The sequence below is a fragment of the Astatotilapia calliptera genome, chromosome 17 (genome assembly GCF_964374335.1).
Source record: "Astatotilapia calliptera chromosome 17, fAstCal68.1, whole genome shotgun sequence".
Lineage (NCBI taxonomy): Eukaryota > Metazoa > Chordata > Actinopteri > Cichliformes > Cichlidae > Astatotilapia > Astatotilapia calliptera.
Window position 1 is genome coordinate 20,174,883 of NC_137438.1, and position 13,339 is coordinate 20,188,221.

The following is a 13,339-nucleotide window of genomic DNA, read 5'->3' on the forward strand; positions in this document are numbered from 1 at the left end:
ATTTCTGATCACATGACTGCTGGTTTGTTTTCTGACTTCATGTTTTTCTATCCTGCAGTGATTTGTCCTGGAATCGACTGTCATCAGTGAAGCCAAACTCGTTCTCTGCTCTCCCTGCTCTCACCAAACTGTGAGTTCTTTATCTGTCTGAACATTGGTTAGTAGTTTTGAAACCATTTTTTAAAAATTCCTTTTATAAAAATTAGATAGCGTAGTAGTGGAGAGTGGACAGGAAAGCAGGGAGAGGAAGTAGACAAAGAAGCGCAGCACAGGTCGTTCACAAACTCGTGAGCTGAATGGGTGCCTGGAAAACCATTTTTGATTGAAAAGTTGAGGAAGCACGTTAAAACAGCTGCTAAATTTTCAGCAAATATGTTCAACTGCCCTTAAATATGTCATTTTAAGTTGAAGATTTGTGGTTTGTGTGAGATTGTAACCTATAGATGTCCAGGAGACGGGAAAATGGCCTGTTTTCCTTAAATTTATCTGAATTAGTTATAGAATATAATTAACTGGTTTCCACACTGGTTTCCTCTGTTTTTGCAGTGACTTGTCATCCAATCAGCTTTCCTCTCTGCCTCTGAGTGGCCTGCAGAGTTTGACTCACCTGCGTCTGGCTGGAAACCAGCAGCTGATGGAACTAATAGCCCAAGAGGATCTGCCTCGAGTCAGGTGGGCATTCACTCATAAACAAAGGAAGACATATTTGTATTAAGAGACGTCCACGTACCACCAGACTGTGATGCAGGACCTCCAACATGGTTATCAGGAAGCAGACTTATCCACAAATCTGTCCTGCAATGCAAACACTGCTGATGTGATTTAGGAAAAGGTTTGAATTAACAGCCACTTTGCTGCTGATTAACTCCTGTAGTGTTTAGATGTCACACACACGCAGATTCACACACTCACTCACACACACAGTGTAATCTGTCTCCTCCATCTCTGATGGAAAGCATCTAAAGGGACATTCCACTGAACAGCAGGTGCAATAAAATGAATTTATTTGAGCCATGTTTGGACAGATAGAGGTGTTTATCACTGTGTGCGTCTGTGTGTGCTCAGGGTGATGGAGCTTCCCTACGCCTTCCAGTGCTGTGCCTTCATCTCCTGTGAGCGGAGAGGTGGAGGTGCAGGAGGTTTGTCCTGGGAGAGAGAGGAAGCAAGAGACTCAGCTGGAAGAGATGCAGCTATCCTTTCCAGCCAAGGTGAACCCCAACACACAATGGAAGTTTTCACCTGAGGAACCAAATGATTACATACACCAGGCATAACATCATAACCACTGACAGGTGACATGAATTATACTGATATCGCTTAATCATGGCAAGTGAACATGCCGTCTTCAAATTTTATGTGACCTCACAACTTACAGGTGTTAAAGGATGCTGCTAAAATCTTGGTGCCAGATACCTCAGCACATCTTCCAGGTTGGGTCAGGGTGGTTTTGACAGCACTAGGGGGACAGATGTTATGTTATGCCTGATCAGTGTATTAATAAGAGGTAGACATAACTACTTGCTGGTTTGTGGGCTTCACATTTTAAGCCTCTGCTTTAGCTTTAACTTCATGGAGACAGCTGTCCGCCTCTTTATCTTGAGCCAGAGGTGATCAAGAGGTGAGCAAGAGGGTGAATTCAGACAACACTAACTGTTTTGCTTCGGAAGCTGCATTCATTTCAAGTAAAAGACCAAAACCAGAGCACACTCTTTTTGGATAGTCTATTTGGATAATTAACTGTACAGCAAACATATTATTTGTTGGTTAATTCCATTAGAAATTCTCCAAAAGGCTCCATGAGCACAAATACAGTCCAGACTGCCAGTTCATGGAATCCAGTTAATGGACCTAGCAGAGAGCTAGCATGTCACTAAATTTTAAGTCTCAATTTCCCCCGGACTGGAAATTTTTCTATAGATGCCACAACTGTTTAGTAGCACACTTTAAATGTGTTTATTACTGCTGTAAAGTTGGATATTTTAGCATGGGAGACTATGGGAACTGACACGCTTTTGGAACCGCCTCAAGTGGCCACTAGAGGAACTGCAGTTTTCCGCTTCATGTTTCAGTGGCAGAGGTTGCACCTTATTTAACTCCTCAGAAAACCCTTCCTCGGGGTACCCCCTTTAAGATGGAACTTAGAACACTGGACAGTGTTAGTTTGTTTCTATTTTTTTGTCAATCAAAACTACAACATGGAGCTTGTTAAGCATTTATAGAAAAAAAGGGGAAGAATCCAGCAGAGATTTGAGGCACTCCTCTACACAGGTCAGCCCTAAAATTTTATTCAGGTCATCATTTTTCTTCATTAGATACAAAACTGTTTTTTTTTAAAAAGAAGCTTGGTCAGAGTGGAAAGCAGGTAATGAATGGGTGGAAAGTGGAAAGTTCCATGAGCTTTATGTAAGATTTAATATGAGGTGTAATCAAAATTTCCCATAAAAATAAAAATATAAAGTTTCCAGTTTCAAATTTGGCTGATCACCAGTTCAAAGTTGTTTTTTCATTCAGCTTTGACTTAGGGATGCTTGTTTTTCCACTAAAAGTAGAAATAAAACCAACGTACTGCTGTCCTCACTGTGTCTCTGCAGTAGATCAAGATTGGGAAGATTTCCTGATGGAGTTGGAAGATGAGCCCAAACCCCAACACTCAGTCCACTGCAGCCCGGCACCAGGTACCAAAAACCCCTGTCTGTCAAATTAAAACACAATAAACACACATCTGTTATATGAAAATTAAGGAAACACAACTCTGAAACAGATTTTATTAGTTTTAGAGAATCAAATCAACAGCACCTCTATGATAGCTGAGTCTTTATCATCAGTGCTACATTACCTATGAGGATTAATTACTTAAATCTTTATCTGTGAGAAAAATCTCAGCTCTACATTTCTACATTTTAAAAACAACTCAGTTGCACATAAGAGCTTAGAGGCACACTTCTTTGGCTTACAATCATTTCTGTATATCCATATCTTATATCTTTGTTTTAATTAAAAATAAATACTTGTTTTAAATGTAAAACACCAGAGGGCGCTGCAGGAAGGGACTTTTATCATTACAGAAGCATAAATACTAGTTGTGTGTACAAAAACATTTAAAAGATCGTGTTAATGGTTTATGTTTCCTGCAGGACCTTTCCGTCCCTGCCTCCACCTGCTCGGCAGCTGGATGATCCGTGGTGGGGTTTGGCTTATCGCAGCAATCTCATTGGTCAGCAACAGTCTTGTCGTCCTTTCAGTCTTCTTTTCTCCAGCCACTTCTCTCACTCCCCCCAAACTACTGATTGGCTTACTTGCCCTGGTGAATGGCCTGATGGGAGTGTGGAGCGGCTGGTTGGCGGCAGTGGACGCTTGGACATTCGGGAGCTTCTGGAGGTAGGACACCAAACCAGAACAGACTGGGGACTCTGGGTATCACTCGAGGGATTTAGGAGGAGATCAAGGAGAAGGGGGGATATACTGTATGTATTAAGGAAATTAGGGATTGATTATTAGAGGAATTTGGGACTACTTTTCCAAATAGTGTTTTTAATTACCTTAAAATCAGTCGGATTAGAATGCTTTGAAAGCACTGTGGATTACAGGGACCTTGGGCACACAGGAATCCAGACAATGACGTAATTTTTGGGGACTCGTGAGACATTGTGGATTTATTCTGGAAGCAGGGAACAGTTGATTTCTGAGATTCTCAAAGACAGGCAGGGTAGTGATAGATACAGTGAGAGCACTCTGGAGTCTTAGGACAAGCTTGTCATTCCTATTGGCATGAGAAGCTTGCCAATAGGAACCTTATAGATAAACAATAAAATACATGTATCACATCTGTCAGAGAGACTACCCATCTGTTGTATATAAGATGTAGTGATGAGTACTAAACCTGAGTGTATAGTGGTGAACAAAAACAAAACAATCGAAGATTTTATGAGTGGAGACAGATGTGTTTTGACATTGTATGTTCCAGGTACGGGGCAAAGTGGGAGAGCAGCTTCCTGTGTCGACTCAGTGGGTTCCTTTGTGTGTTTGCGTCACAGACCAGCCTCTTCCTCCTTACCGTTGCAGCTCTAGAGCGATGCGTGGCCACCACTGTAGGACACAGCAAAACTGCTAGCAACAGTGGTGAGGAAACATATATGTAGATCCAGCAGCTTTTATTTACCCTCTACACCAACATTATTGTCTCTACCACCCAAATGTGTCCAAGTCGATTTTTACAAAGCAACACAACTATTTTATATGCCACAGATATAACATATTTTTTATGCACATTACATAATTTCATGTGAAAAAATTATGTAATTTTTTTACATAGATGACACAGTTCTATATGCCAAAACTGTACATTTCATCATGTTATATATTCAAAATCTGCAAAGCTTATTTTTATGCAGATGACACTGTTCTTATATCCAAAAACATCAGGCATCACCAAACTCAGAGATAAAAATTAAAGCCACCAAACCCTAATTGAATTTTAAAGAAAGTGAACTTGTATGATTTTGGGGAACTAATTTCACCAAAGTGATGACATTTTGTGTTTTGATGCATGCTGCAGGTAAGTAAATCCCAAAAAGCTGATTCTGTTCATCTGGATGTAGCGCTTTCAGATGGAGACCAGTGACCATTGATCAGTGGCCATGAGTACCTCAGAGAGAGTTGGCTGCAATCACAGCATTGTAAGATGGTGAAAGAGGTGCCCTTAGGCCCCCTCCTCGACTTAGGTCTTTCCCTTTTTACATAAATGGCCTCTCCTTGACTCCCCGCTCACACCAACGTTCCTCCCTGTCCAGGATGTGTGCGTCCTTATCATTGTTCATTCAGTGGGTTAGTTTCCATCATTATTCAAAGGTACTGTTTATAAGGTTGTGGAAACCTGCAGTCAGCTGAGACTGAAGAAGTCACTTGTATGTGTGATGAAACGCTTCTCCCACTGAAAACGCTACGTCCAGATAAACAGAATCAACTTTTCTGTCCAGATGACTTTTGGCTTCATGATTAATAAAAATAGCCTAAAAGACATTATTTGCTTAAACTCATCTTTAACAGCTCATCAGTACTTTAATTTGGATATTGACTTTAACATGTCTACATGTTTACTGTCTACATACAGTTTTCAAAGCAAAATTTTTTTTGTCATTGATATCCAGCACATATTATTATTTTCGTCTGCCAACATTCAGACACTCTTAAAAGTTGATTTCTGATTTCACTCTTTTCCAGGTCACTCTTCATCGCCGTTATCCTTCCGTGTTTCCATCTGTCTGTGTTTCCTGTTGGGCTTCACTGTCACAATGCCCTCCCTGGTGGCCGGACACAGCAGCACCTCTCTCTGTTTACCGCTACCTTCCTCATCATCATCGTCGTCCTTAGCCTTCTCCGTGTCTCTGGTGCTCTTCGACTCCCTCTGCTTCCTTCTCATGACGTTCTCCTACACTCATCTCTACTGTCGCGCCCACAAGACTCCACCCAGCTCAGAGGAGGAAGCAGCATTGACGCGACATGTGGCTTGGCTGCTCTTCTCTGACTGCCTCCTCTACCTCCCTGTTGCCTTCCTTACGTTCTCCTCCCTCCTGCGCCTACCAGCCGCTGGACCAGAGGCAGCGAAGGGGGTTCTGCTGCTTGTTGCCCCACTGCCAGCCTGTGTCAACCCTCTGCTCTACCTCCTCTTCAACCCGCTCGCCAGGGAGGAACTGGCCGCACTGGCCAAATGCACCTGCAAGGGCGTGGCACTACTGAAGCTACGCAGGCCGAGAAGAGGAGGAGGCGGAGCTGGAGGTCTGAGGCCATGCACACTGGATTTAGCGTACGACGAGGATGCAGAGAAACAGTCATGTGACTCGACGCAGGTGCTGGTACTTGTCGGAGGTGTCAAAGAAGAAGACGAGGAAGTGGGACAAGGAAAAGCAAAGAGTGACGCACAACATTTAGCGACACTTCAATAAACTGAACACAAACACAAAAGGTTTCAAGTCTCACTTGACAAAAGGTAAATAAGAAAACGTTGTGCCAGCTGGTCACTGCAATCAAAGAGCCCCTGATTAGCTGTAACTAACTATAAAGTAAAGTATTATTAAGTGTAACAGATGACCAAGCCCTGTTTGGATGGGATTTCTTCATGTAGGGAAATCAGCTGATTTAGTGTAATTTTCTGTGAAAAAAAGTGTGTCCCAGGTCCTGTTTTACTTTATCTGTCCTGTCCTAATGGGTTTAAAGCAGTGACCAACATTTAATACAGTCACAAATTATTTTCAGACACACAACCATGAGAATAATGAAAACTGATGGCTGCAGAAGGCACATCAAGGCTTTGTCAAGTGAGACAAAACCAACACAAACATGTACCGTATGTATAATCCACAGCAGACTGACTGACAGGACTGTGAGGCAGCAAATGTAGCAAAGGATGGTGAAAGGAAATGAAGGGTGCTCACCATGAACTCCCCACCAGTTTCTGTTGTTGTCTACCTTCTCCACCATCTTTTTTTTTCTCCTGCAGCAAACTGTCCAAGGCAAAGGCAAAACTCTGAAGAAGTACAAATTAGGAAAAGCAGGAGAAGATGGGACCTATGTTTGGTCCGTTAATCTTATTGACGAGGACAGACACCCACACACAGAAACACACGCATTATCAAGGGTATAAATTCAGCAGCTTTTATTTTGAAATATGACACAATTTACAGCGCAGTGTTACCAAATGTTGCCCCGCATGCTTCTGGTAACAGCTCATGTTTTCGCGGGTGTGTGTGAAAAGTGCAGCGTCCTTGTGAGTGTCGTCACAGTCCATCCTGAAAACAGGCGTCAGGAGACGGAGAGCTGAAGCTCGTGTTCAACACCTGGGAAAAACATCACAACTGGTCCTCCAAACGGAGTAAACCATCTCCTCTCCCAATCATGAGTGTTCAAATTAAACATGGTCGCATTATGATGTCAGAATACTGAATGTAAGAGTGCGAGCAGGACACAAGATGAGCTTCAGGCTGCAGTAAGGGTCATCAAAACATCTAGTGTGAGTTAACAGCTCATGCATGATTCATAATATTCGCACAGTCACTGCAGCTTTAAAGGTTAATGATGCTAGTAAATGAAAGGGGGACACCTGGTGTTTCAGGTGCAACTCGCTCTAGATTGTGTTCCAGGTGGTAAGTACTTAAAGATTAAAAGACTTGGGATCATAGGAATAAGAAACAGAAGGTTCATATTGAACCAAGTGTCCTGTGGCAAATGATTCAGCATGGAGGAATGTACCTTTGAGCCCTTAATCCACCTTAAACAGGCTAAATCTGTAAAACATGCTTTCTCTCTCGATTTAAGCCTTGTCTACTGTCTCCATTTGACACTTTTAACTCTCCAAATGGGTTTACATTAGAAAGATCCGATCTCATGTACCTTCAGTAATCAGGAGCATTTACACTTCTTGTTTTGGACTAAGGAAGCATAATTTTACCCAGATGTACAAAAGTAATTTACTTGAGCAAAAGGATGCTGCATGTGTGTGTGTGTGTGTGTGTGTGTATGTACAGTAAATGTGTGTACATATTGTTGTAAATACAAGCTACTGTGACAATCTTTTTCTTTCTGTGTAGACTGTGAGAAATCTTTCATTTTTTAATGTTTGTTCATTTTGGCCCAATGTCAACATTTGATTTTCTCTTCAGTTTAATTTATACTGTCATACATGTGCACCTCAATGAGCATTATTAAGCTGTCATAGATTTCAATCCGTGAATTCATCCATTCTTTTTTTCTTTTCTTGTAAGTAATTTGAAATCAGGTTTGCGGTGGCGACAGATTGACCTCTAAACATCCACCAGGTCACTGGTGAAACGCTTACTGCTGGCGCTAGGGTTCGGTTGTAGTTTAGCCAAATGATAAACAAGCTCACTTAAAGAAACAAGATGCTGCCTTTCAAATTAAATGTTTTACCTTCGTTCACTTCTGTTTCTACGACTTCTGCAGAGGTGAAAATTCCAAATAAAAGTGTAGATGTGAATCTGAACTTAACCCTAAATAGTAGACTGTTCACAACAAGTTAAGCACTACAGTCCAGATGGTCATTCCCAGGTCTAGAAAGTGGTCTGGTAAATCAGAAATGTTGCCTTTAGGCTCAGATTCCTCTGAACCACAACAGTCCTCTGCATTAGTCCTCTGTACTCTGCCTCCTGTCAACCTCACACTTCATTTTACCCTCATTGTGAAGATCCAGGGAAACTACTTCCACTGAGGCAACAACTGTCCACTGCTAGCTGTCCCAAATCAACTGAATCAATCAAAAAGATCTCATTTGTACTTTGACATTTACACCATTCAGTATCCACTGAGCGGTTTATTTGGTTCATTTTCCGTGTTTGGTGTTTCCATTTCAAGTAAAGTCTGTAACATTTTGGCCTTACAATTTTTGTAATTTATTTTTTTTCATCACATGTTTCTAAGCAAGCCTTTAAAAATGCTCCTCACCGACCCCAGTTAGCTGAGGTGAAGCCTGGCAGCTACAACCATCTATATGTGTATCCACCTGCCAAAGAGGCCACACCCATAGCAGCAGAAACTTAGTAAGCCTTAATAAAATTTGAACAGGTGAGTTACAAAAACATTCTCCCCACTTACAGTTATTATGAAGGGGGAAATTATCTATAGAGACCAACAAAAACATGTTTGTTTCTGCTGTAAAGCTGGACGTGTTAATGTGGGAGCTTATGGGGTTTACTCACTGCTAGAGCCTCTAGTGGACATTAGAGGAACTGCAGATTTTAGCTTCACCTTTGAGCTTAAGAAGCTGCTACTTGGTTTTAACTTTCAAACAAATGAAATGACTGTGTGTAAACTGGGTTTCAGATAATGATATTTAAAGTAAGTGTGCTGCATGGTCATTGTCCACATCCTGCATGATCTGCATGAGCTTCCACCCAAATTTAATGTGAGCTTGAGGGTGAAAAACAAGATAAAAAAAAAAACAAACAATCAATGTGCTGTTTGTGTAAAAAAAAAAAAAGATATGGGTGGTGTCTCTGGCTCCGCCCACTTTGTTCAGATATAGCACCAGAGCAAATTTAACAAAAAAGCATGACTGTTTGTATGTGTGCTCTGTGGCAGTTTGACTGCTGCACTTTTCTATGACCAGCACTTAAAATAAATAAAAATAAAGAAGTTCATAAGCTTTGTTAAAACCTGAATGGTTCAAACTTCATCCTTTCACCTGATTTCTGGTTATCTTGTAAACGACTGTAAAATATTTGAGTGTCTTTTGTTTTAATTTGTAAAACTGAGAATGAAGTTTTAGTTTTGTGACATGAATAAAGGTGTGTGGCCTAAACTGCACTGAGCTGTCTCTCTATTTTTTTCCAGAAAGAACAGAACAAATAAATGACAGTCAAACTGTCTTGTATATATGTGTATTATTTTGAAACATAACCAACATAGAAACCTATGGGAACTTATCCTCTGAGTCTCACCAACAGCCACTCAGTCAGAACCTCATGGGAGCCACAGCAGTCAGATGCAGACCCAGTGGTGGAGTAAGAGCCTGCAAGTAAAGGTGCCACAAACTATATATAAAAGACAGAAGCCACTGTGTCACCCATGAGATGGCTTGTTGAAGCTTCAGTGAAGCTTTAGTGTTTTGGCCACTGCCAAGTGAGATTCTTTAGAACCAAAAGTGATTATATTGCACAGACAAAGATACCTACCAAATGGTAATCATTAACATCAGAATAAAATCCCACTCACTCACCAGAGAACCAGAACATGGACTTCTTGAACAGTCTGTTAGTACAATAATTTCACATCAGCCATTATATTGGTCAAATTATGTAATTAAAAATGCTCCAAAAGGCTCTAACAGCACAAACACAGTCCAGAGGTCAAGTTCAGGAACTCCAATTAGCTTAGGTGTAGTATAGCATACAGCTAGCAGCTACAGCTGTCACCACTTAGCTTTCTGTCAAAGAGGCCACGCCCCTAAATTGAAAAAGATGACCTGTGCACAGCTGTTACATTACCTTAAATACATAGACCAAAACGGTGTTTGTATCAGGATCTAAAGTAGAAGATTTTACATTGCAGTCTATAGGGGCTGACTCACTGCTGGAGCCTCCAGTGGTCAATACAGGAAAAACTGTTTTTGGCATTCAGCTATGGAAAATGATGTTAAGACACGAAATTCCACACAATCCTAGATAAATAGATAATAAATCTTCTCAGATTTACTCAATCAAGGGACGATGTGTTGAACCAACTCAGCGTGAGAAACCCAATCAGAATGTTTTTTTAAGACTAGCAAACTAAGCTGTTATGAAGACTTATTTGTGCTTCCTACTTTGTGTTATCAAATTACACGCACCAAGCACGTCTCGCATCAGTATCATCTTGTGCTGACAGATACTAAATCCAGTTCTTTAGTTTATTTACTGACGTCTGTAAAACAAAGCAGAAAACTGAAATTTGGAGTAAAAAGCAAAACATTCTCTCTGGAGTCAAGAATAAATCAGCACTTTACAGGATAGCTGGAGTGATGTCTGTCACACTTGAGCACTTGGTGACATTCTTGATGTTTAATGAATGACTCCACCGCTGTCGCTTTCAGAGAGACTGATGACGAACCTTCACAGCTGACTGAAGACATTGGAGCAGAAGCTGCTGACGCGTGAAAAGGTCAGGATTCCCTCGCTCGTTTTTAAATCTTCTCCACCGATGTGGAACGATGACTCTACGAGTCTGCCGACAAACGCAGAGCACGCTGTGCTCCGCCGCGAACCTCTGTGTAATTGTCTAAACTTAAACCCTATTTTTGCGAGAATGAGTCACTGCAGCCTGTTTGACATTCAGATCACTGACTGATGGAGGATTATGACGATGATGAGGAGGATAAATCATAACACACGGATTGTGCACTTCTGAAGTTTCTCTCGGGGGATCGGCATTGATAAAAATGCTCACGACTCACCTTTTAGCCTCTGTAACTTCTTCACTGACCTTACAAACAATCCAGAGCTGCACCATACGTTCATCAGTGAGCAGTTTGTTAGCCACCACACTAAAGCTGTGCCTCAAACAGACTCAGGTAACCCAAACGTCTCCTTCTCTGCTCACTGTTGGGTTTCTTTTAATCATACCTGAGGCCCAAAAACTGACTGATAGCTACATGTGGACAAGTAAACCTCCACACTTTTCTTGGTGATTGTTTTTATTTCATTTGAGATAATCTTATCATGTTTTGGTCATTTTGTATCGTTTTGTATCATTTGTTCATAATTTCTCATTGTTTGGTGGTTTTAGTTAGTCTATGTTGCTTCTGATCTAATGGACAGTGATTATGGGATGTTGCAAATTTGAGCACAATCACATTTGCCCTACAATATATATATATATATACACATATATATATTGTTGTATTGTTGTATTGTATCTTTATTTGTTTCAGACATATAAAACAAAAAACAATATATACACACTACATATATTTTCATTTACAGATACGAATATATATGTAGATATACACACACACACACGTATGTGTTCAGATAAACAAAAAATATATAATGAAATAAAACAAAATCGTCTGACATAATGTAACAATGTTTGGTCTGAAAAGGAGTAGGAAGAAGTATGAACATACTTATTAATTCCTACCCCTGCTCAACATCTTATTGATCCCACATAATTCACCTAATTCCCATCATCACATACTCCACACGATACACGAGGAGAACCTATATAAACTTGGCTACCGTGACTGATATAATTTGGATATAATTTGATATTTTTATACATACAATGGGTGATCATCTTTATCGGTATCATATTCTTCCAAAATCAGTTTTCGAAGTATTTTCATGAACTTACTAATTCCTGAGCATTGCTGTAGATCTATAGTAAAACTATTCCACAGTTTTACCCCATAAATAGTGACACAAAAGGTTTTAACCTTTGACCGTGCTTTAAGAATCCTTAGATTCAATTTCCCCCTCAATTCATAGTCTCCTTCTCTGTCATAGAACATCCTCTGTATATTTCCTGGTAACATATTGTATCTGGCCTTGTACATAATTTTTGCAGTTTTATATTTTATAAGATCCATAAACTTCAGTATTTTTAATTTCAAAAACATGATGTTAGTATGGTCTCTAAATCCTGCTTTATTAATCATCCTGATTGCTTTTTTTTGAATTTTACATATTGGTTGAAGTGCAGTTTTATATGTGTTTCCCCAAATTTCCACACAGTATTCCAAATATGGCAATATAAGTGAACAATAAAGTACCCGGAGTGATTTGGAAGGCAAAAAATATTTAACTTTACTTAGTACGGAGATGCTTCTTGACAGTTTGGCTTGTATATGCTTTATGTGAGGTTTCCAGCAGATTTTGTTATCTATTATCACACCCAGAAATTTTGTATCCGAAACTTGCTCTATTTCAACATTGTTTACTAATAATTTTGCTCCTGCATCTTTTTTACAATTTCCGAATAACATAAATGTAGTTTTTTCCAAATTTAATGATAACTTATTTCTATCAAACCATGTTTTCAGTTTAATCATTTCTTGTGTGACAATTTCCAAAAGCTGATGTAAGTTCTCTCCAGCACAAAAAATATTTGTATCATCTGCAAATAGAATAAACTGTAGTATATCTGATGTTCTGCATATATCATTGATATAGAGGATAAACAGCTTTGGTCCCAATACTGACCCCTGCGGAACTCCACAAACAATGTCCATACACTCTGATTGATATTCCCCAATTTTCACAAATTGCTGCCTGTCTCTCAAATAACTCTTTACCCATTCTAACACCACTCCTCTAATGCCGTAGTACTCCAGTTTATCAAGTAATATGTCATGATTAATTGTGTCAAAAGCTTTTTTTAGGTCAATGAATACACTAACTATACATTGTCTTTTATCTATATTGTTGGTGATATTTTCGATCAGTTCCATTAATGCCAATGATGTTGATCTATTTGATCTGAAACCATACTGACTATCCGTTATTATTTTGTGTTTATCTATAAATTTGTCAAGTCTATTACTAAAGACTTTTTCCAGTATTTTTGAAAATTGAGAAAGTAGAGAGAAAGTAGAGAGTATATATACACACATATATATATATATATATATACATCTCGCCTCTGGATTCTCTCTTTCTTCTAGTCATTATCACGTGTACATGTACAGTTTTCTGAGAGGTTTGTCTACTCACTGATTCCTGTTGGATCCCCAATAGCTCCCACACCTGCTACTCCATACAAATCACCTGCAGTACTTACAGAGGTCAGGACTCAGGCCTCACACCAAAGTTTCTCATCCATGTCTTTATGGACCTTGCTTTCTGCAGTGGTGCAG

General features: G+C 39.9%; 1 protein-coding gene across 2 annotated transcripts in view; it reads left to right on the forward strand.

The window, feature by feature from the left end:
• Window positions 1-9,315, forward strand: part of LOC113008852 (leucine-rich repeat-containing G-protein coupled receptor 5) — a 52,625-nt gene extending 43,310 nt beyond the window's left edge. Inside the window, exons 14-20 of one of the 2 annotated variants that reach the window (XM_026146687.2) lie at window positions 59-130; window positions 547-672; window positions 1,066-1,208; window positions 2,595-2,675; window positions 3,135-3,378; window positions 3,965-4,119; window positions 5,221-9,315. In XM_026146687.2, the coding sequence (XP_026002472.2) occupies window positions 59-130; window positions 547-672; window positions 1,066-1,208; window positions 2,595-2,675; window positions 3,135-3,378; window positions 3,965-4,119; window positions 5,221-5,942 (1,543 nt within the window). In that variant the 3' untranslated portion in view covers window positions 5,943-9,315. Of the gene's footprint in view, window positions 1-58; window positions 131-546; window positions 673-1,065; window positions 1,209-2,591; window positions 2,676-3,134; window positions 3,379-3,964; window positions 4,120-5,220 lie in introns of both variants that reach the window. The other variant, XM_026146686.2, reaches the window with a different exon arrangement.
• The last annotated feature ends 4,024 nt before the right edge of the window (window positions 9,316-13,339 follow it).